Source organism: Anolis sagrei, chromosome 4, assembly GCF_037176765.1.
Source record: "Anolis sagrei isolate rAnoSag1 chromosome 4, rAnoSag1.mat, whole genome shotgun sequence".
Lineage (NCBI taxonomy): Eukaryota > Metazoa > Chordata > Lepidosauria > Squamata > Dactyloidae > Anolis > Anolis sagrei.
Genome location: NC_090024.1, coordinates 149,714,122 through 149,739,597, shown reverse-complemented (window position 1 = coordinate 149,739,597; position 25,476 = coordinate 149,714,122). Strand labels below are relative to the sequence as shown.

At 38.5% G+C, this 25,476-nt stretch overlaps 1 protein-coding gene across 3 annotated transcripts in view; it reads right to left on the bottom strand.

The window, feature by feature from the left end:
- Positions 1 to 25,476, bottom strand: part of AGL (amylo-alpha-1, 6-glucosidase, 4-alpha-glucanotransferase) — a 56,581-nt gene that overhangs the window by 27,234 nt on the left and 3,871 nt on the right. For 2 of the 3 annotated variants that reach the window (XM_060773929.2, XM_060773931.2), the window contains exons 3-16: positions 18,980 to 19,190; positions 17,216 to 17,382; positions 16,570 to 16,773; positions 13,745 to 13,926; positions 12,612 to 12,723; positions 11,717 to 11,837; positions 10,751 to 10,853; positions 10,540 to 10,637; positions 9,457 to 9,596; positions 7,949 to 8,136; positions 6,536 to 6,659; positions 4,874 to 5,037; positions 2,343 to 2,444; positions 462 to 617 (exon numbers count right to left, since the gene is read on the bottom strand). In XM_060773929.2, coding sequence (XP_060629912.2) covers positions 462 to 617; positions 2,343 to 2,444; positions 4,874 to 5,037; positions 6,536 to 6,659; positions 7,949 to 8,136; positions 9,457 to 9,596; positions 10,540 to 10,637; positions 10,751 to 10,853; positions 11,717 to 11,837; positions 12,612 to 12,723; positions 13,745 to 13,926; positions 16,570 to 16,773; positions 17,216 to 17,382; positions 18,980 to 19,190 — 2,072 coding nt within the window. Of the gene's footprint in view, positions 1 to 461; positions 618 to 2,342; positions 2,445 to 4,873; positions 5,038 to 6,535; positions 6,660 to 7,061; positions 7,186 to 7,948; positions 8,137 to 9,456; positions 9,597 to 10,539; positions 10,638 to 10,750; positions 10,854 to 11,716; positions 11,838 to 12,611; positions 12,724 to 13,744; positions 13,927 to 16,569; positions 16,774 to 17,215; positions 17,383 to 18,979; positions 19,191 to 25,476 lie in introns of all 3 variants that reach the window. The other variant, XM_060773930.2, reaches the window with a different exon arrangement.

The following is a 25,476-nucleotide window of genomic DNA, read 5'->3' as shown; positions in this document are numbered from 1 at the left end:
CAATGGAGGACCTTCTTACAGTGACACCAGAGGCACTCCAAGTGACCAGCTTCTGGTCAAAGGACATTTAGTGTAATGCTAAGTTTTAAACTTCGTTTGTGTTTTTAAATACATTATAACTGTGCCCTCAATTCACTTCTGACACAATAAATAAATAAAATCATGGTATCAAACTCTTGCCCAGGAAACACTAAGGCAGGTTCAGGATTTTTAGTGGTCCTGAACTATCTGTGCATTTCAGCAAATGATAAAACTGGACTATATTTACATATAAGTCGAATAAATTTCTTCTCATCAAGTGCCAAAAGAGATGGTGTCATCCTGATCAAGAAGACAAACACCAGCAAACTCTACGCCTCAATTGGTTTCTCCAGTCTCCTGCTTCCCACCCATTTCCCCCACAGTGAAATAACAACTGAGCCAACTAGTCACTTTCCGGAGTCGACTGCTTCATTCCTTGCCTGGTTAAAAGCTCTTGCTCCTAATTCTTGATGCAGTCTGTTGATAGCCAGCCTTCCTGCTATAATTCCAGTTTTGAAATTAACTTCACCAGCTGTCAAAGGTGTTGCCGCTGGATTCCATTTTGGATAAAAACGTTCTTCATCAACCACAGAAATCTGTACATAAATTGAAAAGTAGCAACTCTATTATTGCTTTTATTTCTAAAGATTGTATCATATATCTGTGCCAATTTTGCAACAGTTATTGTCAAGTGCCTTCAATTCTCCTCTGAATGATTGAGACCCTATTCATAGAATTTTCTAAGTGAGATTTATTCAGAGAAGGTTGGTCATTGTCCTTCTCTAAGGGTGAATAAGTATAACATGGTGAAGGTCACTCAGAGGATTTTCATGGCTGAGCAGTAACTAAAATCACGCTCTTCCAGAGCCCCACACTTAAACCACTACACCAACCTGGCTCTTCTGTTGCAATAGTAATACCTCCTTAAACTTGTATTTACTTTACTAATTTACACAAGATATGAAAGATATGAATGCAGTTAAAACAACCATCAAATAAAAGTGTAATAGATGTTCAAAGCATAGAACAGGGTGGGTTGTTGGGGGTAGAGGCTGATTTCCCTCCCAGACTACTTCCCTATAGAGCCATACCTCTCCACCATGCCCACATATCTCTGTTTTCCTCTGCAGTCCATCTCAAAATGATGATAGGAAATCATTCTTCATATTTTCCTGCCACCATTTTGAGATATCTCCAGACAAAAATGGATTTATTGGGAGGGTTTGGGGGCAGTTGTGGGAGTGGGGCGGAGGGTTTTATTCATAGCATTATGGCAGAAATTTCCTGAAAATTACCACAGAAATTTCAAATAAACCTGGGGAGAGGTTGAGAAGCTTTTGAGGGGAATTAGGAGCTGCAAAATTAGGGGCTGCACTTTTCCCATTCCTGGTTAAAAATGTGGAGATGTAGAAGGTTTAAAATATTTAATAATAATAATAGTAATAATAATAACAACAACAATAATAAATCTTTAGTTATATCCCTCTTTTCTCCCTAACGGGACCCAAAGGGACTCACAATATAATACTGTACAATACAGATCAAAACACATTTAACATAAAATACAAGACAAAAATCACACAAAGCATAACATCCAGAAATAAGATACAAATAAATATTAAGCATTAAAAACATTTAAAACCCATTACAATTATTGTGGAGACTCATCAATTAAATAGTATATTTTGGTAAGCTCAGTGCAAATCGACCTCGCTGTCATTCTAGTCAAGGTCGTCAATAACACATTCAAATCTTCTAGAAGTGTCTAAGAGAAATAAAAACATTGTTGCCCAAGACATCAATATACTTGATGTTAGGCATAACATCCTAAAGAGAGAACTCTATATCTCCAATGTTGCAGTTGAAAAAAAAAACCCTACAATTTTCTCTCTTTTTATAGAGATGTAATGATCTATACTTCTGAAGGAGGATGTGGAGAATGGGCATTGATCTAACAGTCTTATTGTGCTGATAAGGTGATAGTGAAGTAAGTTGTTTTTCAAGTGCTTATCCATTTTGGGTCTCATATGGGAGAAATGTAGCATATAAAATACATACACATAACTGATTTAGGGCTTTAATGATAAGTACCACAATTTTGAATTGGGTGCAGAACTAAAGCAGCAGGCAGATACAAATAGAATTGGTGTTTCCAGTTAAAAGTCTGACCATTACATTCTGCACTAAGAGAAGCTTCTGGGGCTTTTTCAGAAATAGTCCTTCATCTAACACAGATAAGATATGAATAGAGAATGGATCCTCGTTGTTAGACTATCTCCAATATTGTGTACAAGGAGAAAACATATTGTGAAAACACATACCTGATGTGGTACCAGCTCATCATAGCCTCGAGTGCTTCCTGTAGCACAGCAGGCCATTGACACAATGGTTGAGGAGGGAAGGGCATCATAAGCTGATCGATGCTGGCAATAAGAAGTTCAAGACAAATTCAGTCAAATCCACTAGCCTCTTGCACACACCTATATGCACCCATATGGGATTGTATCCAGAGATGACCTAAATAATCTCCTTTCTGATTTTTTCCTGAACATCTCTCAACTTTTAGGGGAGGCATTTTTGCACTGCAGGGGATGTACTGAGTGGAAGGGGGATTAGGTAACATTAAAGGCTTCCCTCTATATCATATGCAGGGGGAAAAACCCAGAAACAGTGAATCTATGTTGTCCCATCTACCACAGTGCAGAATTTCATTGACTCTGTGAAATAGCTGAAGCATAAATCCTGCATACATGTTATGTAGACACTGGAGTTTGATACAAGTTAAGCATCCCTCATCTGGAATTCCAAAATCTGAAATAGTCCCAAATCCTTTGATTTCTGACTGTTTAATGTACACAGGTGTTGTTTTGTGCACAACACTATTAAAAACATAGTAAAAAATTATCTTTAGACTATGTGCATAAAGTGCATATGACCTATAAATGAATGTTGTGTTTAAACTTGGGTCCGATCTCCAAATTACTTCATTATACACATATATGGAAATTTAGGTATTCCAAAATCCAAAAGAATCCAAAATCCAAAACACTTCTGGTCCCTAGAATTTCAGATAAACAATGTTCAACTTGTGACTGCGGCTAGATTCCCTAATGACCCACAGAATATGCAATATGATACCTACATGCACATTTCTACATATAATTAGGCTTAGGCCCAAATCAGTTTGAACGAAAATGATTTGTAGTTTTTGGTGGGCTTTAAAATATAATCTCCAAAAACAGAGCAGGGAGGAGGGAGACAAAAAGCCTGGCAAAACGGATTAAGGGAGTCAGATTTTATCGGTTCTGGAGAGGAAGGAGTTAAGTCTGTAATAGACCTGAGGCAGGGATCTGCCCTTCTTTTCTCTCTCCCCAGCAGAAGCAGTCTCTATCCAATTTTTCCTTGAAAGCTCCCTCCTCCTCCAGAGAGGTCCCTAGGAACCTTCTTTCCCAGCAGCACTTGGATAGGGCGGAAATTGAAAAGTTCCTCTCAGGGCATGATGGGAGTTGAAGTTTTTCTGTCTCTCTGTTTCTCAGCCAATAAAAAACCTGGTTGTGTCCATGCACTGATTGGCTGAGAATGGATATAACTGGTAACTACACTTCTCAGAACCCTCTCATGCGGTTTGTCTTATTTAAAAAAAAATGTTATGGTTAAAACTTAAAATAATTCTTTTAAAAATAGCAGACTGATGAATTGTTTTGAAACTTTCCAGGTCTGCAATTGTAAATGGGGTCTAAAACTGAGGTAGGTTTATTTATTTGCAGTATTTGTATACCACCCTTCTCAACCCTGAAGGGGACTCTGAGCAGTTCACAGTGTTGGCAACAATTCAATGCCTTTGAGAAGAAACAGGTTTCATGCAGATAGGCCTTAAAATGGCTGAGGATTGAACCTTTAAAGCAGTGGTTCTCAACCTGTGGGTCCCCAGGTGTTTTGGCCTACAACTCCCAGAAATCCCAGCCAGTTTACCAGCTGTTAGGATTCCTGGGAGTTGAAGGCCAAAAACATCTGGGGACCCCAGGTTGAGAACCACTGCTTTAAAGTTTCCAATTGCAGCCAATGGGCTGAATCTTTGCCAAATGAAAATGGCAAAACCCCTCCCCATTCGAGTAACCTCCTGGTAAAAAGAGTGAGGGGTCAGTCGACAATGGATCCCAAAACGGCATGCATTTTAGCCGAATTGCACACCTGTACATAGTATGCCCACTGAAAAAAAAGGATAGGTGTCAAAAGTCATGATCTGGAATAGAAAGGCATGAATTAAACCTAGTCCTCAGGAACCCCCCCCCCCCCCCCGAATATGATAAAATTAGGATCATAGAACTCAAGAGAGTTTTTGTAGGCTAATCCAACACCTTGCTGAATGCACTAAGTACAAAGCCTGAACAGCATCCATAGTAACAACAGCAACAGCAACAATAGGGTATTCAGCTTGTCTTTGGAAATACTTTGCAAGGAAGGTATTTATGTAGTGTATACTGATTCAGTCTGCAGGTGGTAATTATTTTTCTCTTTAAAAAAAACCTCCCCACACATAAAAACTAGGAATCAGCTTTAACACATCAAAACTATTTTCTAAGTCAACACGCAAATGACAGCACCACAAAGTTCACTGTTAGCGAGTGTAAATTAATTTTATATTTAACATTTTGTCACAAGTGATAATATTTTGAAAATGATTTTAATTTTAATTGCATGTAACAGAAAACCTTGTTTGGAGATAGATCATTACACTTTCAAGCACTATTATGTAGCTAACATGTGTAATAAAATCAGCACTGTTTACTACACAGAAAGTGCCTATTTAATTTTGCATATACTTGGACAATTAATGAGTTATACCGCTTACCTGAATTGGACATTCATTATCATGCGTTATGTCCATGAATAGGGCATGAGCAATAGCAGGTGTTAAGGGTCTCAAACGTGGTTGAACAAAAGACCCAACTGGGTCTCCTCCAAAGCGATAAACTAATCTTCCCTCTTCATGACTGTTGTATGCACTCATTGCCTCTACAGAAACAGAGAGGGGAAATCAGATGAGCTTTTAGATCAGAGATTGGAATCATGCAGTCTGTTAGATATTATTGCACTACAACTCTCAGCAACCCTGGCAGGTGGTGGCAGTCCAGCAACGTCTGGAGGGCTGCATGATTCCCACTCCTGTTTTATATGAAGAACAGTTGATTTTTGGTGTCCAATAAAATCTAGGGCATCTTTCCATAATCAATATTCACTCAAGACATTGATCTTGACTGAGAGCTACAACCCTAGGGACCCAAGAAAAAATATTTCAGAAAGGCTCTGTTTTACTCAATTTGACATTAAGGGGAAATCTTTTCCTCGCTTGATGGAAAATCCAAAATAGAAGCCAATATTTCATTTATCTATTCCTTTATCCCATAAGCTTGTTTTACTAGGGAAAAATAAATGGATTATGCGAGTTTGGAAATGCCATCTGTCTTTCTGTGAGTTTGGTCATTACTTTTCTCGCTTGGAAAGAGCGGTGGAAGATAACTGAGATAAGCATGTGCCCGGGGGTTTGCTTATCTGCATACCATGTTGAGAAAAACAGCATCTGAAGAGGTCTATATTATCATATTTCATATTTATGCCAAGTTCTTAATATCTTCAAACTCACACAGTCTATCCCTCAATCATGGTTAAAAGATTGGTGATGTATTACAGAAGCACCTGCTCTCCTCCCTTCCATTACTTATTTTATGGAGCATGAAATTCTAACATTCATAACAATGACAGGATGTTAGTATGACACCACTCTTTATCAACATGGACCACACATTTATGTTCCCTTTGCAAGCCCCCATTAGCAAAGGCTACTCAAGGCAGAATGTGGTTAACCGTAACCATAGTTAACTCAGTACCAATGGAACCATTAACCATGATGAAGGCTACACATACTATCCATACTGAAAAGGCATTAGATCAATGGTTCCCAACCTTTTTTTGACCAGGGACTACTTTGACCAAGGACCACTCTCCAACATTAGTACAAAAAGCATTAAGAATTTGTTTTTGGTCAACTTTAGATTCGGTTAGGTTATTTGGGGTGCTGATTCAGAAAATTGCATTGGATAGACCACACCAGCTCTAGTCTCTGATACAGAACATATGCCATCCAGTAGTCGCCATTTATACACTCACGGAAAACCATATTTAATAAGCCTTGGCACTATAAGAGGGTTTTGTGAGACCAGTTGCTCTCATAGCAATGGTGAGGTCGTGGACCATATTTAAGTTCTTGTAGACCACTGGTGGTCCATGGACCACTGGCTGGGAACCACTGCATTAGATGGTGGCCATTACTACCTCTGCCCTATTCAATATACCTTCTCATAATACTCATCCCAATGCTTATGACTGTTGTGAAAGTAGTCCCAATACTATATTTATAAAAACAAGATGAAAAACAAACTATGCATATTAATGTTCACTGCACCTAGCATATCATGCATAAAAGGAGAAGTAAATAAATGTAAAGCAAGCCTACCTCTTATTAAAGAGCTAATGCCCAGTTTATTCACAAAGATATTGTCCAGCTCCTCATTCCCAGTGAACAGCTCAGCCACTACATACAAGTTGGGCCGCAGTTTTCTAGCCGCATCCATCATGAACTGCGAAAGCACAGCCAAGGAAGCAACAGAGGGGGGAAAGGCAGAAGAGGAGAAAAGAAAGGATGCAAGGCTAGGCATGGGTTTGGACAACAGGGAAAAGGCCACGCAGCAAAACAAAAAACCAGGAAGCCAAATATTTAAGAATGAAGAACATTCAGTTATGAATATGCATGAAATTTAGAAGAAAGCCAAGGAATTGAGTATTAAGATGCAAAAAGTAATTAAAAAAAGAGAAGCACCAACAGAATAGCAGGGAAAGAAGTGGGGAGAATTGGCAAAGGACACAAGAGTGAATACAAATAAAACCACAAAGTTAGTTCCACAAAAGGATGCTTTGAATCATGTAACACAGCAAACCTGCAACAAACCTTCAAGCATGGGGGTCGGGGGATTTTCTGGTACCTCTAATCAGACTGGTAATTCCAAGGCGGTTCACAAAGACATTGTCAATTAACTCACTGCCCGTGAAGAGTTCAGCTATCACATAAAGGTTAGGCCTGACTGCCCTGGCAGCTGCCAGCATCTCCTATAGACCATAACACATTTCATTTCATTTTTTAAAAAAATCAATTTCCTTACAACATGCATATCTCCAGGTACATGGCAAAGATGCTCTCCCTAACACTGCAGAAATGCATGGGTGAAAATCCTCACTTAGGTAATTAAAGCAAATTAATTTTAGGTAATTTAAATAAACAATGAATTTGTACTTCAGGGGTGGGTGTAGTGCCACCTACAGGCTGCCTGCACCAAGTACAGTTTCAGAAATCTCCAAAATCCCCCAAACTAATTTTCTTTATAACACTGGACTGATTTGTATATGGTTTTTTACCCCAAGATGTCCAAAATCTGCCCAGATCATAGCTGTTTGCTTCTCCTAATCTCAAATTTCCTTCAAAAAACAAGCTTAAAAAAATCATCCTGGGAGTTGTAATTTGGTGAGGCACTTACACTCTTTGGCAAAGAAAGCCAAAGACCTTGAAAATGACAACTCCCATGATTTCGTAACATTGAGTGGTGTCAAACTGCATTACTTTGACAGTGCAGACAGATTTCCTTATCTAATTAATACATGCATAACTGTACCAGGCCTATGCACAGACTGAAAATCTGTTTTTTCACTATTCACCAGGCAAACCAGCACTTTGAGAAGTATGTTTAGAGGGCCCTCACCTGGCAGCAGAAAAGCCAACACAACCAATTATGTGCTAAACATCTGAAGGTACTTATAGAATTACATGCTGCTTGTAAAGTTTTATATATGTTCCATGGAGACAATTTCTTTTTACCTCAGCTACATGAAGAGGCGTTGAATGGCAATTATCCAGACGTACTCCATGAAAATACTTGGCAGTAATTTCAGTGTATTTTTTCATGTGTGCCCAAAGATACGGACAGTCTTCTGGTTTGTTCCCATAACGTAGTTTGACGCTGTCACCCCAGCAGATGAGCTCTCTCCTCAGATAAACATTTGACCCTGTTCAAAAGGAAATAACACTACATTTAGGTGTTATGTCAAGGCTGTGATTTGAAACACTTGCTCCCATGTTATAAGCAAAAGCAACTTCAATTCAGAGGCAGCTGACAAGAGATACACGTCTACAGTAAATATTGCAGTATCAAAGAACAGAAAAGATTCAGTTTATCTGAGATAGTACAAAACAAATTGTACCATAAAGCTTATTAACATAATAAAGAGGTTAGGTAAACAATTTAATGATTTTATACCTTTTGATTCATTTTTGCCTAACAGTTTGATCTAAACAACTCCACCAGAAGTATGGAGGCAAGTGACTATTAGTTGCATAGAAAAACATAGATGGCATTTCTCTTTCAGTCATGTTTGAGAGTGGAAGCAAGAGTGCATGTTATCTTACACATTTATCTGTGAAACCTAATATATCTAATACATATAACTTTTATTCAGAATTGATGCTTATGAAATAACAGATCACACAATTCCTCTTTTACAGCTTTGAACTTATCCCATTCTCTGTCCAATTGTTTACAGCCTGGTCATGTTTACAGTAGCTTACTGCTATTGGTTGATGAGCGATGTTTTACTTGAGTTTTAAGTTGTTCTTTTATGTGCCTATATGTTTTATTCAATTGGATTTTAAATGGTGTTTTATTTTATGTTCTGTTTTTAGGCACCTTGTGTCATGTGTAAGCTGACCCAAGTCCCTTCAGGGAGATGGTGGTGGGATGCAAGAATAAAGTTGTTATTATTTCATATACAACAAGATTAGTACACAGCAAACAAGATCACAATGCTGGCTGTTGTATTGCATCACATGTTGGACACTTTCCAAGTGTCTAGGACTGTGTGATGTATCGGTGAATAATGCGTGCAGATCCGAGTAGCTGCAGCTGACAGATGGCAATTTTATCAGTGCCAATCATTTTTAAGTGCTGACCAAGGTCCTTAGGCACTGCACCCAGTGTACTGATCACCACTGGGACCACCTTTACTGGCTTGTACCAGTCTTTGTTGTTGTTGTTTTGATTATTATTATTATTATTATTATTATTGTGTATGGACATTGCCCTTAAGAAATGGGCATAAATCTATTATCAGGGGTTAACCAATGTCTGATAGAGGAAGTCTTTGATTCAGAACCTAAGTGCAGGCAGCTCACAGGAAATTTGCATTTTCTAAAAAAAAGGTCTCTAGGAAACTCTGCAGGTATTGCAATAAAGAACTAATATGAAATAATTACTGAAAATGGCCATAGAAATTTTATTCATCTATATTAGTGAAAGGTATGTAGAAGAGAAAGAATTCAGAATCACAAACCTGGTTCAGCAAAATTTCTCAGAGGATCATCCCCCATCACCCAGCCATTATGAGCCATAAAGTAACTTGCTTTGTCAGGCTGATGCATCATAACTTCCTCCTCTTCCAGGGTTTGCTCTTTAAAGGGGTATGTAAAATAGCTACAATATGGAGAAAGAACTCTTTTGAGCACCAGAATAAGCTTGCTTTTCAAGTAACAATTGAAATATATGCCTCCACAAAGAAAAGCTTTTTTTAAATTGTGCAAATACAGTGGGCTAGTGTTTGGTTCCAGGATATGAAAATCTGTGGATGCTGAAGTCATACAGAGGCATAGCAAAATGGTATTCTCAGTAGTTCTCAACCTGTGGGTCCCCAGATGCTTTGGCCTTAAACTCCCAGAAATCCCAACAGCTGGTAAAATTGCTGGGATTTCTGGGAGTTGTAGGCCAAAATACCTGGGGGCCCACAGGCTGAAAACCACTGCAAAAAGGTCAAAACCAAGGTTGACTTTTTAGATTTTTAAAATACAGTTGAGTCTCCAAATCTGCAAATATTGATAATTCAAGGATGTTGATAAAACCTTTTTGTTGGGAACCTCTAAGCCCTCCAGTGGGATTCCAAGCTAAATATGAGTCGGAAGTTGATCACAGAGTCATGCTAGAAGACCTAATAGTTCCTAGAAAGCACATCTAGGAATTGCTAAATTCTGTAAAGGGAGTCCACCAATTACACTATGTAACAAAGTTTGAAAAGTTTTCTGTTCCTGGTTTGAAAGTGTTATTTCCTGTTTAATTGTGTGGTACTTATTTTGAACTTAGTTGTTATACTCCAGAAACTTCATTTTTGTGGCAGCCACAAACTATGTTGAATTGGTTGAGACTCTATGGGATATTGAAAAACTATAGCACAATGTCCTGCAGCGTGTCCCACAAAAACACAGTTTTCACAGTTTAATAAATATTTTCCATGTTTTTATGATAGAACCAATTAGAAAATGACATTTATAAACCAGGAACAAAAATGTGTTACATAGTGTTATTGATAATCCGGTAGCCAGATAGTTGTTCAAAAAAAGTTATATTTATTATGGAGACAGAATACCTTGTAACTAGAGGATACTTTCTAGTTACTGCACCAAGCTTAGGTCCATGGCCAGCCAACCGTTCATAGCTCACTGTTCCCATGATGCAGTTGACAGCCTAGAAGCCAATAAAACAGCTGTTTAAGTTTTTAACAGTTCAATTAATATTAGAAATAATATAATAATGATCATGAAAAGCAAGAACTTGAAATGCCTCATCACTGTAACAACCTGCTCTTGATGGTAATTGGTTTGCCGATACATTTCGCCATTTAGCTCTTCCACTCTCTTTCGGAACCAGTTACAGCACTCTTCTATTGCTGTGGGCCCATTGCTAAAATCACAATCCATGAAATATGAAATTATTACAAGAGAATTAAAAATGGCACCTAAATCAAATGTCACAAGTTTACTGTATAGAAAACCATATTGGAATTGATCTCAACTGATTCTGATGTGAATAATGAAGTAACGCAAATCTTGGTTACTCAACACATGTCTGGATACATATTTGTTTATAACATTTCTGTATTATCTCTTAGCCTACAAGGGCTCTCAAGGTGATGAACAAATAAAAATCCAAAAAATATAAAAATAAAAATATTTTCAAAAATATCAAAATGTATTTTAAAAACTCCTAAGAGTATTCATGGCAACCCAAGAATTTCATATTATTTTCTTAAGGAAGAAATATTCAGAGGTGGTTTTGAAGTTCCCTTCTCTACAGTTGTTGGTGGTCATCCCATCCAAAAACTAGTCAGGGCTGTCCCTGCTTAGCTTCCAAAAACAGATGTGTTCTGGTGCCTGTACGGATTTAAGCATTTACAAGTACAAGCAGAAAGAAAGTTTCTCAGCCATAAATCTGTTGGAATTTGAAAAACTTTCGTCTGTACCGTATGTTGTTTTGGCATTAAACATATAAGAACACTAGGCCAGAATAATTACATTTTTCAGGAATCCTGAGAGACTTTTGAAGTCTTTGAGGTAACAGCTAAAAACTGAGATATGAAGACATCTATTTCACAACAAATCTGTTAGTATGAAGCTGTGTGTGTTAAATCATAGATGACTAAAGTGCAGCCTTATTGGTATGTGTATCAGATTTTTAACATTGATCTCTGAATGACAGTTCAGATATTCTTCCTTGGAAAAACCTACCCTCTCATACTTCTTAGCATTGATCAAACAACAACATACCTGTGTGGTATAAAGGTGTTCAGTGCAACATTCATATCCACGGTACAGCCAAGTCTCTTAAATTCAGGATCCTGGATGACTGCAAGATGTTGTTTGGGGTCTGTTTTGACTTTTGAGCCACCTATTATACATTTTAGAGATGGAAAGCATTATAATGGGCAACATCAGCCTTGGGTTGCCTTCTAAAGGCTGTTGAATCTATGGATGGAGACTCCACGGATAAAGAGAGCCAACTGTAACTGTTGCACACAGTGGTTGTTGCTCTTTAGTTTTTACCCAATGTGGGTTCCCAGAGATTATTAAACAGCAGCTCCCACCACTTTTGATTATTTGACATGTAGATTGAGGATATTGGGAATTGTAACCCAATAGCACTTGTGGCTCTGAGGTTGGGGAAAAGTTAAAAAATATTTTAAAGTCAGACATCATGTCCACAAGCCTTGTATGTAAATTCAAATCCTACTCTTCTGATGCAACAGAATAAGCTGCAGCCTTCCGATGTTACTATATCTCAACTTCCATTAGCTCTAGTCATGATGTCTAATGGTGAGGAAGACAGGAATTGTTTTATGTTGTTCATGTCCAAAGTTTTATTGTTCACAGGTTTTAATTCATTGTTATATGCTATTTTAGCAATGTGTTGTATTTTATAATTTGCGAGGCATTGAATTTTGCCAGTTATTTGTTCTGAACCACTTTGAGTCCCTCCAGGGGTTGAGAAAAGCGGTATATAAATGAAACAAATAAATAACAAATAATAAATAAATAAATAAATAAATAGTTGTAACTTATTTCCCTATGCATGAAGGAAAGTAGTTTTTCAAAAAAGATTACAAGAATGTCTGCGAAAGCTACAATTTCTGATTGGAGAAGCTACAAGGAACACAGCTTTTACCTTGAGTTAAGAGAGTTCTAAATTGCTGCACTGCCTTGTTAACGTCTACTTGGAAGAACTCCCACAATCTTAGGCTGGGAAAAATTTCCTCCCAAATGATTTTACGAAGAGACTGTAAAAATAAAAAGCCGATCAGCCAAGAAAACAAAACGTAGCTTTATGTACATTGCTCATTTTAAATGTCTTTCTTCCAAATTGAGAGAACATTCCTATACTGTATAACATTTTGTGAGCTGTTTAGAATTGCAAAAGAATGCAAGCACAGAATGAACTTGTGAATACATTCTTTCTTGGCTTTCTTTAAAAAAAGGAAAACAGTTTTGCAGTATTGTGTTACTATGTGAAATATACACACCACAGTTGCTATTTAGTTACATATGAACTCTGTAAAACTGCTTTTCTAGAAAAAAAGAATTCATGCTAAAGCAACTTGCGATACAAAGATACAAAATGATATAATAAGTATACTCTTGTATTACAAATGTAATTAGAACAAGAATGGACCTTAAAATGTACAATAGCACAAATTAGAATACAACAAGCACTATATTTAAAAGACATCATTTCTATTCTAAGAAAATGCTTTCCAAAACTAAACACATAAGATTGCAACATATTTCTGGGGCAAAGCAAGGCAAGAAGCAAATATACATCTTGAGGATCAAATTTACATAATATGGGAATAATACTTTCTAGACCTATCTAGAAAGGTCTATCTAGAAAGGCGCTCCATGCAGTCATGCTGGCCACATGACCTTGGAGGTGTCTACGGACAACGCCGGCTCTTCGGCTTAGAAATGGAGATGAGCACCACACCCCAGAGTCAGACATGACTGGACTTAATGTCAGGGGACTACCTTTACCTTTACCTTTAGACCTATCATTAGGCAGGATAATAGTCTCAGGCAACAGATTTTGAATGTCATGAAAAGGCAGCAAATTGTTATTATTGTGCTTTCAGTGCCATGGATGGGGAGAGATGGTTGTGAAATGTCCTGTCTCATGTCCCCTAATAATCTCGCTTTGCATGACATTTGTTTTGATTTGGATGCCCCAGGCAGTAAAACATCTTCAACTAGCAAGACACTTTTATGCATTCAGCAGCAACACAAACAAACATTTCATTTTCTTACATTCAAGTGATTGTCTTTTTCAATCAATGCAGGCAGCCCTCTATCACTGTATTTCCCACTGGCCACTCTGCAAGTTAAATGCCAAAGAGCTCGGTCCAAAAGCCAGGATGGCTTCAAGTGAGGAGAATTGACAAGATTGTAAGCACACTCAGGATGCTGAGTTATCCATTCACTGTTTGCAGCTTTGAAAAAAAACAAACACATAATTACCAATACAACTAGTTAGGAAATTCAAGTATTGTACAGCACAACATCTCAGGATTGCTTGCCAATAAACTTGGCATGGAAGTTGTCTAAGAGATTTCGCATGTCATGTGCACCTAGTGGTGCAGTGGGTTAAACTGCTGAGCTGCTGAACTTGTTGACCAAAAGTTAGCCACTTCGAATCCAGGGAGCAAGGTGAGCTCCTGCTGTTAGCCCCAGCTTCTGCCACCTAGCAGTTCGAAAGCATGCAAATGTGAGTAGATCAATAGGTACTGCTGCTGCAGGAAGGTAACAGCGCTCCATGTAGTCATGTTGGCCACATGACCTTGGAGGTGTCTATGGACAATGCTGGCTGTTCGGCTTAGAAATGGAGATGAGCACTACCCTCCAGAGTCAGACACAACTAGACCTAATATGAAGGAAAACCTTTACCTTTTCCTATATTCTGCATGGGAACCAATGTGATTGGAACACAACACATTTTGATGTAAAATTTATACACTACTTTGCTTGTTTCTGTAACCATGCTGAGCAATTGTTCACAACAAAAAGCTAAGAACTAAGGACTTCTAGAAATTCTCAATTTCTTTTATTATTTTGAATGAAGCTGTTGAGAACAGTTTCCAGAGGAACAGGTCGCATTCAGATGTATATCAAAAGATTTTCATGAGTCTCAAACTAATTCTCATCCACCAAGGAAATCAATTCACAACCCACCTGCATATGAGGGATATGTGTGTGTAACTCAGCCTGTTCTTTTTGGAAATGTCACATAATATGGGAAAATGATTGACACTTTCATAGATCTCAGGGGACATGAAAACCTTTCAGGGGAACACCTACTTAGCAGACGAACTTGTTCTAACTTAAAATGCTTGACAACATTGAAACTCAAGAACTTTTAGAACATGACATTCTAAGCAATGGAGACCTTACTTTTCACTGAAGGTTGACCTTTGTAAACATGGAACTCTTCCACCAGCAATAATGCAGCCAGCCAACAGAAGTGGAATAATAAGGCTATGCTCTGCTTAGAACATTTTTGAGCCTCGATGTATTTACTCTACATTCTTGTGTATATATAAGCTGATCGCATGTAGAAGTCAAAAACAGGCTTTGAGGCCAAAATTATGGATTTTGATATGACCCACAGATACATCTAGGGCAATGCCAAAACAGGGGTGGGCAAGCGAGTAGGGAGAGGGCAGGCGAGCAAGCTTGCAAGCGGGTGGAGGGATGGCGAGCTGGGTGCGTATGTGTGTGAGTGAGCGGGGGTGGCAGGGGTGGGGTGCTGGCATGCATGCCAGAATGGAGAACCTGCACGCCATAGGTTCTGGCATGCATGCCATAGGTTCACTACTACTGATCTAGGGTCTGCAGAGAGAGAAAAAAGCTAACTCAGGTCCTGTAGATTCTGGGCCATGATTAGGTTTATCCATCTATTATGTGTATTTCTCTCCTAATGCCTTCTATCTTGCCAAGCATTATTGTCTTTTCTAATGAGTCATGTCTTCTCATGATATGAACAAAATCCAAATGTCTTGACATATACAAATAAGTACTAGTTGAGTTACTGTTCAAATGAGGTAGGTTGTTTTGTTTTTATTCTCACTCAGAATCAGCTTCAAAGGAGTTCTCACCTAAAAGCAAAGCTTGGAAGAATTACCTTTTTGGACTACAACTTCCAGTTCAAAGAGCAATTTCCCCAAGCACTTATTTTTAAAATAATGGATGCAAAAGCACCAAACCCTGACTAGATACACCACAAAGTAATGTACAAATGGAACAATCAAATCAGTTCCACTGCTAATTATATATCTCATATGTATTTTTATTACTTTAACTTTAATTCTCTTTTGGTAAGAAGTTAATTAATGTCTATTTTACATTTTTGATATTGTGTGATTTTAATTATGGCATTGAATATTTGCCTTTTTGTATGCATGGAAACCACCCTCAGTCCCCTCGGGGAGAGACAGCAGTCTAGATATATATAAAGTTTAGTCATGTCTGACTGTGGGGTGGTACTCATCTCAATTTCTAAGCTGAAGACCCAGCGTTGTTCGTAGACACCTTCAAGGTTATGTGGCCAGCATGACTGTATGGAGCACTGTTACCTTCCCAAAGAAGCAGTACCTATGGGTCTACTCACATTTGCATGTTTTCAAATTGCTAGGTTGGCAGAAACTGGGGCTAACAGTGGGAGCTCACCCAGCTCCCTGGATTTGAACTGCCAACCTTTCAGTCAGCAAGTTCAGCAACTCAGTGGTTTAACCTGGTGCGCCACCAGGGTCCTCCTATATATATATATAGTAATAATAATAATAATAATAATAATAATAGTTTTAAGGTGTAATTACACTAATAAAACATAATTGCACAAAATTATATATGACAATCTGATAGTATTATATTGCTGAAAAAGAGATAGATGTGTACAAAGCAGTGTCTTTGTTTAGAATGCCCATATGTAAAAACAGTTTGACCATCTTGGTGTCCAACTGAAATTCAAAAAGAAAAAGTACAGGACAGTAGCAGAGCTTAGAAACATTAACCTCATGGTGACAGCCTCTTTGACAATCAACAACAGGAATAACAAGAATAATAAAAAAGAAACATACCTGTATGATTGTAAACTACATCGGTAATACAAAGCATATTCCATTCATTTTTCATTTTTTCTACAATTTTTCCAATTTCATTCCAAGAACACTTTTTATTAGGAGTTGAAAAATCAGGATTGACTTCCAGCTGGTCAGCCAAGGAGTAACATGATCTAGATAGACCAAGTTTTTGAACTGGTGTCAAGTGAACCATGTTGTAACCTATAAAAGCAATCATGGAAAGGATTAACATGTTCCAGCCCCATCAAATGATAAAAGCATCTGCGAAATCAACTCTGCATTGTAAGCACTGAAAATAATAAACTCAAAGCAAACCTATGGTTTGCAGGCAAATAAAATAGCTCTTGCTCTGATTAGTGTCCATATGGTAAGATGTTTGGGAAGTTTACATTTATTATCTTGAATACTTCACAGAAATAAAATCACTCAATCAATGATGTGTACAAATATATAAATCTACTAACTAGTATTAAAAGAATTGGGCAGAAACCACTCATGGACTTCTTCTGTCAGGGTGTAGTAAAACTGGGGCTGGGTGACCAATTTTCCATTCCCTATTGCAGATATTCTACTACTGGAGCACTTAATGTAGCCCAGTGTAACTAGAAAGCAGTATTTTAGTCAGAATCAATGTAGTCCTTACCAGATTCTTTAGCGACTTTAAGACGATCTTCCCAGCCATCAAAAGGTCCCAGACACTTAGCTAAGAATGTCTGGAGTGTAACACAATCCAAGGGCAGTTCATGATTGTCAGCACCAACACGCAAAATAGGATCCACAACTATGTAACCTCCTCCACTTTTCTGATTTCTGAAAAAAAAACCCATAGATTCAATCACAATGAAATGAAATTGCACATGAGATTTACTAACCTATCAGTAAGGCCTTTGCAGGATTGTGTCTGCCTTGCTATTTTTAATTTATTCAATTTTTTTAAAAGTATCTTGTTGTTTTGGGCCTTCAAGTCATTTCTGATTAATGGTAACCTTAGCATATGATTTTCTTGAAAAGATTTATTCAGAGGGGTTTTTACACTTGCCTCTTCTAAAGTGGAGAAAGTGACATTCTCAAGGACACACAATGGTTTTCCATGGTTGAATGGGGGGATTTGAATCTGGTCTCCAGAACTGTAACTCAGTGGTCAGACCACTACACTATGCTGGATCAAGGGTATCATGAAATATAAATATTTTCAAGTGTAGTGTCAGAAGATACAACTTCAAAACAAAACACAACCCTATATCGACATATAAAGGAAGATGTCCCTTTGAACTCATTAAGACTTCTCTTGACTACTCTGTCAAATTAGAACCCAGGCAGATGTGGAATATGGATGAAATAGTGGTGCAAGTTACGTGCAAGAAAACACATACTGCAAAGAATTTTGGAGCCCCATGCCCTCACCGCACATTAATTCAATTTTCCCAACATTTTTCTGATTTTTCTAATATTGTTACGTTAATCTCCAAAGTGCTATGTTTGTCTTAATATGAAGACAACCCTATACCCTGGAAGTAACTCCAACTGAACTCAACCACTTTTGCTTTAAATTAATTTTTCCTTGTTTTGGGCAAAGTTTAAGAGCTATTCCAGCGTTTACTAGAAATTCCAAAATATCCCAGGGCCTTGAGCAGTCTGGACAGTGGGATCAGATCTCATTTGGACTGATGTGCTGTCCAAACTGATCATTGACACCTTCACCCTTTCCCTGAGGGCATCATGCCCCCTCTGTCAGCTCTGGCTCCCCATGCAGGGACATGAGAGAAGCATCCCACAAGGATACTAAAACCTCAAAACATCCGGGTGTCCCCTGGGCAACATCCTTGCAGACAGCCAATTCTCTCACACCAGAAGTGACTTGCAGTTTCTCAAGCCGCTCCTGACATGCAAAAAAAAAATAATCATGCCCATGTCATTGCTGCCTCTGCTCCTTTTTGCTGGTTGTGTGGACACCCCTTTCTGGTATCAGCAGAGGTGTCCTGCAGTGTCCAGGAGCTTGCATGGAGTTCTATGACCAACTAGGAGCAGTAGAAAGGCAGTAGGATGTGAAATGTGGGTCACCCAAACAAAGCAAACACACTCCTGAGCAGTTCCTCAAACTGTGCTCCTCCAGCTTTTTCAGACTTTAGCTCCCAGAAATCCCAGCCATCTTACCAGCTGTTAGGAACTGTGGGAGCTGAAGTCCAAAACATCTGGAGGAGCAAAGTTTTAGAAACTCCGATATAAACCAACATGAGGAGTGGAAATAAAGTTTTTGGTAATACCATGTGCTGCCTGATGTGTTCCCAATTTCCCTACTTTCCCAACAAGGACTGCCAGCTGGATAAGGAGCAAAACTCAGCCCCAAGACAGCAAACAGAAGATGCTCCTGCTAGAAGCTCTTCTTCCAGAACCAATATTTACTTACTCATGGTTAAAATAATACTGGTAAGATCCAGAGATCTGGAGATCTAGTTTACAGTGCTTGTCAGAATCATCTTCTTTTCCTGTTGGATTGTGCCAAGACAGGCACCTGAACTTGTGTCGATCGAACACTTCTCCAGAAGCTGGGTAGTTACAATACACATTAACATGCTTGCCTTGCAAGGTAGGACCAAGTCGGAATTGTAGTTCAAAACCTAAACAGTGAAAAACATGGATCTGTTAGAACACAAACATCTTTCAAAACCAATTAATTCTAAGACATATTGTTGAAGAATGCCATCCAGCTATCTGGTTTACTCACATAAGTCTTGCATTATTTGCCTTTTTTAAGTGGTCAGTTAACAAATCTATTATTTCACTTGGATTTTTACACACTTGAAAACAAGAGATTCTTTTCACATGTATTGATTGTTAGATATGGTTTGTTGTGTTGCGGCTTTTAAACTGTACATCAGATTGAGGGACCTCACAGGCAACAATAAATAATACACAAGTAAGCAAGCAAGTTCAATATTCCTATCTATTTCCCAAACCTAAATAGATCTGTATAGAATTAACTACATTTTTACAACTGACATACTAATGCCCTTTCATTTTTACTAGGTCATTTTTGAATATTGTTATTATGTAATGGAGAAATGAGGAGTCATGAAAGGTGAGAAGGATGGAAAAGAAACCAAAGGGACACCAAGAAAAATGTCAGCATCAGAAGAAATGAACTTGAAAGAGATGATGAGTGAAATTCAAGCAATAAACAAAGAGATACAAACAATAAAAGAAAAACAAGACAGATATCAAAAGATCTCACAGGAACAGATGTCAGACTTAAAAAAAGATATAAAGGAGGAATTAGGGATGCTGAAAGCGGAGGTATAGTCTCCAGCTCTGCCTGTCATCATCCAGCTTCTAACAAGGTCTGACCCCGCTTAGCTTCCAAGATCACATAAGATGTGGTGTCTTCAGACCACTGTAGTGGTTCCCAATCTTTGAGCCTCCAAGTGTTTTGGACTTCAACTCCCAGAAATCCCAGTCAGCTTACCAGCTGTTAGGAACTGTGTGAGCTGAAGTCCAAAACACCTTGAAGGCCCAAAGGTTGGGTAGAGACTTACTGATAATTTTAGACCATGATCCTCAAAAAGTGGTAATGATAACAATGTACCAATAGATTTCTCCCAAGGGTGCTGCATAAAGGATAGTTCATATTACTGGGCCTGAAATACAGTGAAACAGATTGTCCCTGCCAGGATTTCATGTACTGACTGTAAATTAAATATTACAGATGGAGACACATGCTTGAAATGTACTGTTATCTAACCAGCTACTATTTCTTTTTAAAATCATGGTCTATTATCTATTTTAGTCAAAGCTATATTTGACTCACTGTGACCAATGGCTTGGCCATACTCTTATTGTCACTTTCACAACTAGAGTGAATCCACCCAGAGTTGTTGTTTTAAGTGTTGATGAATTATTCAACAAATGAGTCAATGGGTCTACTTGACTTTGGTGAGAATTAAACTGGGATTTCAATTAACTGTGTCTCAATCCAATTTACATACCCTACTAGAGTATGCTAATGAAATCAATGAAATTTACAATTCAAAAATTAATTCAATAGCTCCGCTCCAGTGAAGACAAGCAACTGCATTTAGGCCAACAGTGGGACTCCTGCAGCCCACCAGATGTTGTTGGACCACTTAGGAGGTCTAGCAACATAGTCAATGGTGAGCAGTGTAGGGAGTTGTAGTCCAGTAACATCTTGTGGGCCATATAATTGCCATTCTTGATTTAGGGCTTGGTAAATCAGCACATATAAATTTCCTTGCTTGTTTCTAGACTAGTTGGGACTAGCAACTGGGTGTCAACCAATAAATCTACTCTAAAGGTACATCTACATCTAGAAGTGAGTTCTTGTCAAAATGGGCCTGTGTGGACAAGCTTTAAATCGACAGAGCTACTAATGTGAACAGAACCGTGTTTGTCTTTCACTCAACATGATGACTAAGGACTATATTTGATAAACACATATAACAGCATAAATATTCATAGTTTCCTTTAAAGAACCACAACTACCTCTTGATTTAAAACAGGTTGAACTCACAGATTTCTACATAAAGAAAGCTGTTATGAACTCTTGTGACAGTAGCTATCCTGAAAGCCACATTTTAAAAAAGTTTTTACATGTAATTAAAAAGGGTAAGGCAGGCTTGATATACAGGAAGTGATTTCTGTAACTGTTTTAGAATAACGGATGTGTATTTCTCAACAAATGAAACTGAGCCAACACAAATGAAATAATGAAACTGCATTAAGTAAATCTTAATAACCTGCACCTGTTGTTTGATCGGTATTAATTATCTCCACTTACTACCACAAATAAACTGGGAGATAGTAAATTTTCTGTTAGTATTACTTAAGTAATCAATTTGTATTCTTTATAAGACCACAATCAAGGATTAATGTTAAATCCTTCATGTTTTACTACTGCCTTGACAAATCTGTTTATTGAATCAGCGAAACAAAGTCCAGGCATGAGCAATGTTTGCTCCTATTATCTTATTCTGTAAGGTCTACGTAGGTTTAGGAATGCCGTACTTAAATTAGCTCAACCCTTTCTATCTGTTTGTTCTTCTGCCAAAAGGTGGAGATGGAAATAGAAGTGCAAGGCCCTTGCAATTTAAAATGATCCCATATTGTTCCTTCCTTGGTTGTAGTTGTAGTGCTATTTTGCAAAAATGCCATTTCACCTGCACAATATCATAAACTCTTATGGAAAAATTTGAAAAGCAAGGAGTAGACAATATGGAGATTTTTTAATCCAGTATGCCTCAAAATTAAAAAGAAGGTACTTCAATGTAATAGCTGGCACTGGGAACTACCAAAATATAGTTTGCTACAAGAAAACCTCCTCAAAAAAAGAAAGAAAAGAAAAAGCCAAAGAAACCATGAGAACTATAGTAACAAGCAATAGAATGCCCCCAGCTCCTCTGTTCCATTTCGAGGAACCCTAAATAATCTGTTTCAGTTTCTTTACTGATCAGTGATTTTTGGTTGACACTTCCAATCAATAACTTGCCAAATTATGTTGTTGTTTATTTGTTCAGTCACTTCCAACTCTTCGTGACCTCATGGACCAGCCCACACCAGAGCTCCCTGTCCATCGTTGCCATCCCAAGCTCCTTCAAGGTCAATCCAGTCACTTCAAGGATACTATCCATCCATCTTGCCCTTGGTCGGGCCCCCTCTTCCCTTTTCCTTCCATTTTCCCAGCATAATTGTCTTCTCTAAGTTTTCCTTTCTTCTCATGATGTGGCCAAAGTACTTCATCTTTGCCTCTAATATCCTTCCCTCCAGTGAGCAGTCAGGCTTTATTTCCTGGAATATGGATTGGTTTGTTCTTGTGGTCCAAGGCACTCTCAGAATTTTCATCCAGCACCACAGTTCAAAAGCGCCTATCTTCCTTCGCTCAGCCTCTCTCATGGTCCAGCTTTTGTATCCAAAGGTTACTGTAGCAGATACCATTGCTTTAACTAAGCCAAATTGTAAGGCCCCATTCTCTAAACCAGCTGTTAGGAATTGTGGGAACTGAAGTCCAAAACACCTGGCGGGCCAAAGTTTGCCCATCTAAATAGATTAATCCAAGCAATACAATTTAACTCAAAAGCAGCCCTTATTAAAGTTTCACAACTCTCTTGGATTCAATAAGCAAGATTCCGATAGTTCAAATGTAAGCATTGTAGTCTTATATGCTTAGCTCTATGGTGCTTACTTCTCTTAAAAGTGTATTTAGGAGTCCATGCTCTACAAGTCTAATAAAGTAAGTTCACACAAAGAAGTACATAAAGTGTTAGAGTGGAAGCAAAAATGTTTTCAGTTGCATGTTTCCTAACCAGTATAATCAATGAAACATTTACTGCTTTCTTTCCCCAGGAATGTAGGAACCTCTCCAAGCTAGATGATATGGGATAATTTTGTTCTGGGTGTGATTGTAGAGTGGGGTGGACAAAGTGTGGCATGAGGATGCCCATAGGACTAGTTTTGTTTAAATAAACAATTTTAAAAACTTTTTTTGGAATTTCCTTCATGTTTGGGAGCATTTCTTTTGTGTGGCCCTCCCTAAGCTCTGTGGCCATCTAGCTTTCTGCAGGTGTCCGCTCCACTGTAGAGCTTATAAAAATATTCTAGCTCAGGGCCGGAAATGTGTGATCCCCTCTGTGACATTGGACTCCAACTTCTACCATCCTCAACAATGGGTTATCTTGGTTATGGGTGATGGGAATTAATAGTTTAAAACCACTTGGAGAGTTTCCTGCTTCCCACAAATGCTTTAGCTGAAAGAAGGGCACTTTTTGGTATGTGGCTCATGCATGTCAGGATAAAATCGAAGCAGTCAAATAATATCTTCCTCATAAAACTGGTACCTATATCTTGGCATTAACTTTTTTGTTCTAAACTCTTTCACTCAGCTTTCACCAACAAAAAAGTAGTTTAGGAAGGGGAAGGATAACATTTAAATTATTGTCTTGTTGCAGGGGTAAGAATGTGCTATGGCATTTCCCATCCCACTTAAAAATGCCTTTCCTCAAACCTCAACCTTTTAGTTGAACACATTTTAATTGAAGTCCAACTGATTTTAATATAAGTTACTTCAAATTTTCAACAGAGAGGGGTGTGTTTCATCCCTGGGCTGCACAAGTTTCTTGTGCCATAAGTTTCTAGACTTCAATGAGTAGCTAGGCTACAGTCAGGGCCAGGCTGAGGGATCCCCCCCCCCCCAAACACACACATTCCTATGCATGTTTTCCCAAAAAGGGCTTTCATAGAATCTTAGAGTTGGAAGAGACCTCGTGGGCCATCCAGTCCAACCCCTTGCCAAGAAGCAGGAAAATCGTGTTCAAAGCACCCCTAACAGATGGCCATCCAGCCTCTGTTTAAAAGCCTCCAAAGAAGGAGCCTCCACCACACTCCGGGGCAGAGAGTTCCACTGCTGAACAGCTCTCACAGTCAGAAAGTTCTCCCTAATGTTCAAATGGAATTTCCTTTCCTGTAGTTTGAAGCCATTGCTCCGCATCCTAGTCTCCAGGGCAGCAGAAAACAAGCTTGCTCCCTCCTTCCTATGACTTCCCCTCACATATTTATACATGGCTATTATGTCTCCTCTCAGTCTTCTGTTCTGCAGGCTAAACATGCCCCGCTCTTTAAACCGCTCCCCATAGAGTTTGTTTTCCAGACCCTTGATCATTTTAGTCACCCTCCTCTGGACACATTCCAGCTTGTCAATATCTCTCTTCCATTGTGGTGCCCGGAATTGGACATAGTATTCCAGGTGTGGTCTAACCAAGGCAGAATAGAAGGATAGCATGAGTTCCCTGGATCTAGACACTATGCTCCTATTTATGCAGGCCAAAATCCCATTAGCTTTTTTACCTGAAGCATCACATTGTTGGCTCATGTTTAACTTGTTGTCCACAAGGCTTTGTCTTTACTCTTCCTGCCAACCACTGTCTCCTCCCCCTTTGTTGGTGTAGTAATGGAATTCTGTGAGGGAACTTCTTTTTAAAGATCTATTGCCCTGGGTTGACCATGCAGTCTCTCCACCATTTTCCAGTCTCTTCTGCCTTTTCTTCCTTTCAATAAGGATGCATTTTGCCTATCTTTAGGCAAAATGTAGCTGCGTGGATTTTTAAAACCTTTTACCTCCTTTAGAAGATGAGATTTAAGAAGCTTATTGGCTCTAAGACCTTTTCTATCAAGAATGGATTTCTTTTACTTCAATAAATACTTTTGAACCTAAAGTTCTGACTCTGCAATCCCGAGCTATCCTAAGAAATAGAAGGCTATCCTAGAAGTTTACTTCTGGTACTCTATATTTTATGGTGGAATCACCCCAACTGACATTCCCCAACAGAGAGGCTAGCAGCCTAAATCAGAAAAAGTTTTTTCTTTTATTGCCAATGGGACTCAGTGAAATCAACTCACAACTATTGCTTGGAAGATGCAACCAAACAATCCTGTTTTTAAGATTGCTCCCTTTCAACATGCTATGTTTAGTGTCAGAATGTTCTTCCCACTGTAAAAGATTGACAGTTACTTAGAAGCATGTCCCATTAGCTTCTTAGGATTATAGCTGAAGCATCTGTAGTGGTTGCTTTATGATGGCAAGAATAGATTTATTAATGAAGCTTAAGTACTCGGGGAAAAGACCAAAGGGAAAAAAGCACATTAATAACAAACTTTAAAGAACAGAGTCTGTACTAGTAAATGAAAAATAGCAATCCCTGCACTCATTGGTTTCAGTGACAAAAAGCATCTCCAATCTATTAAAACCACATCCTTTATAACCAGGATGGAGAACATGTGGCCTAACTTTCCAGATGTTGCTAGTCTGAAAAACTTATCAATTTAGCCAGAACTGTGAATTGTGGAGGATGGGAGCTGTATTTGGATAACCACTCCAGCCTCAAAGAAAGTTCTTGTTCA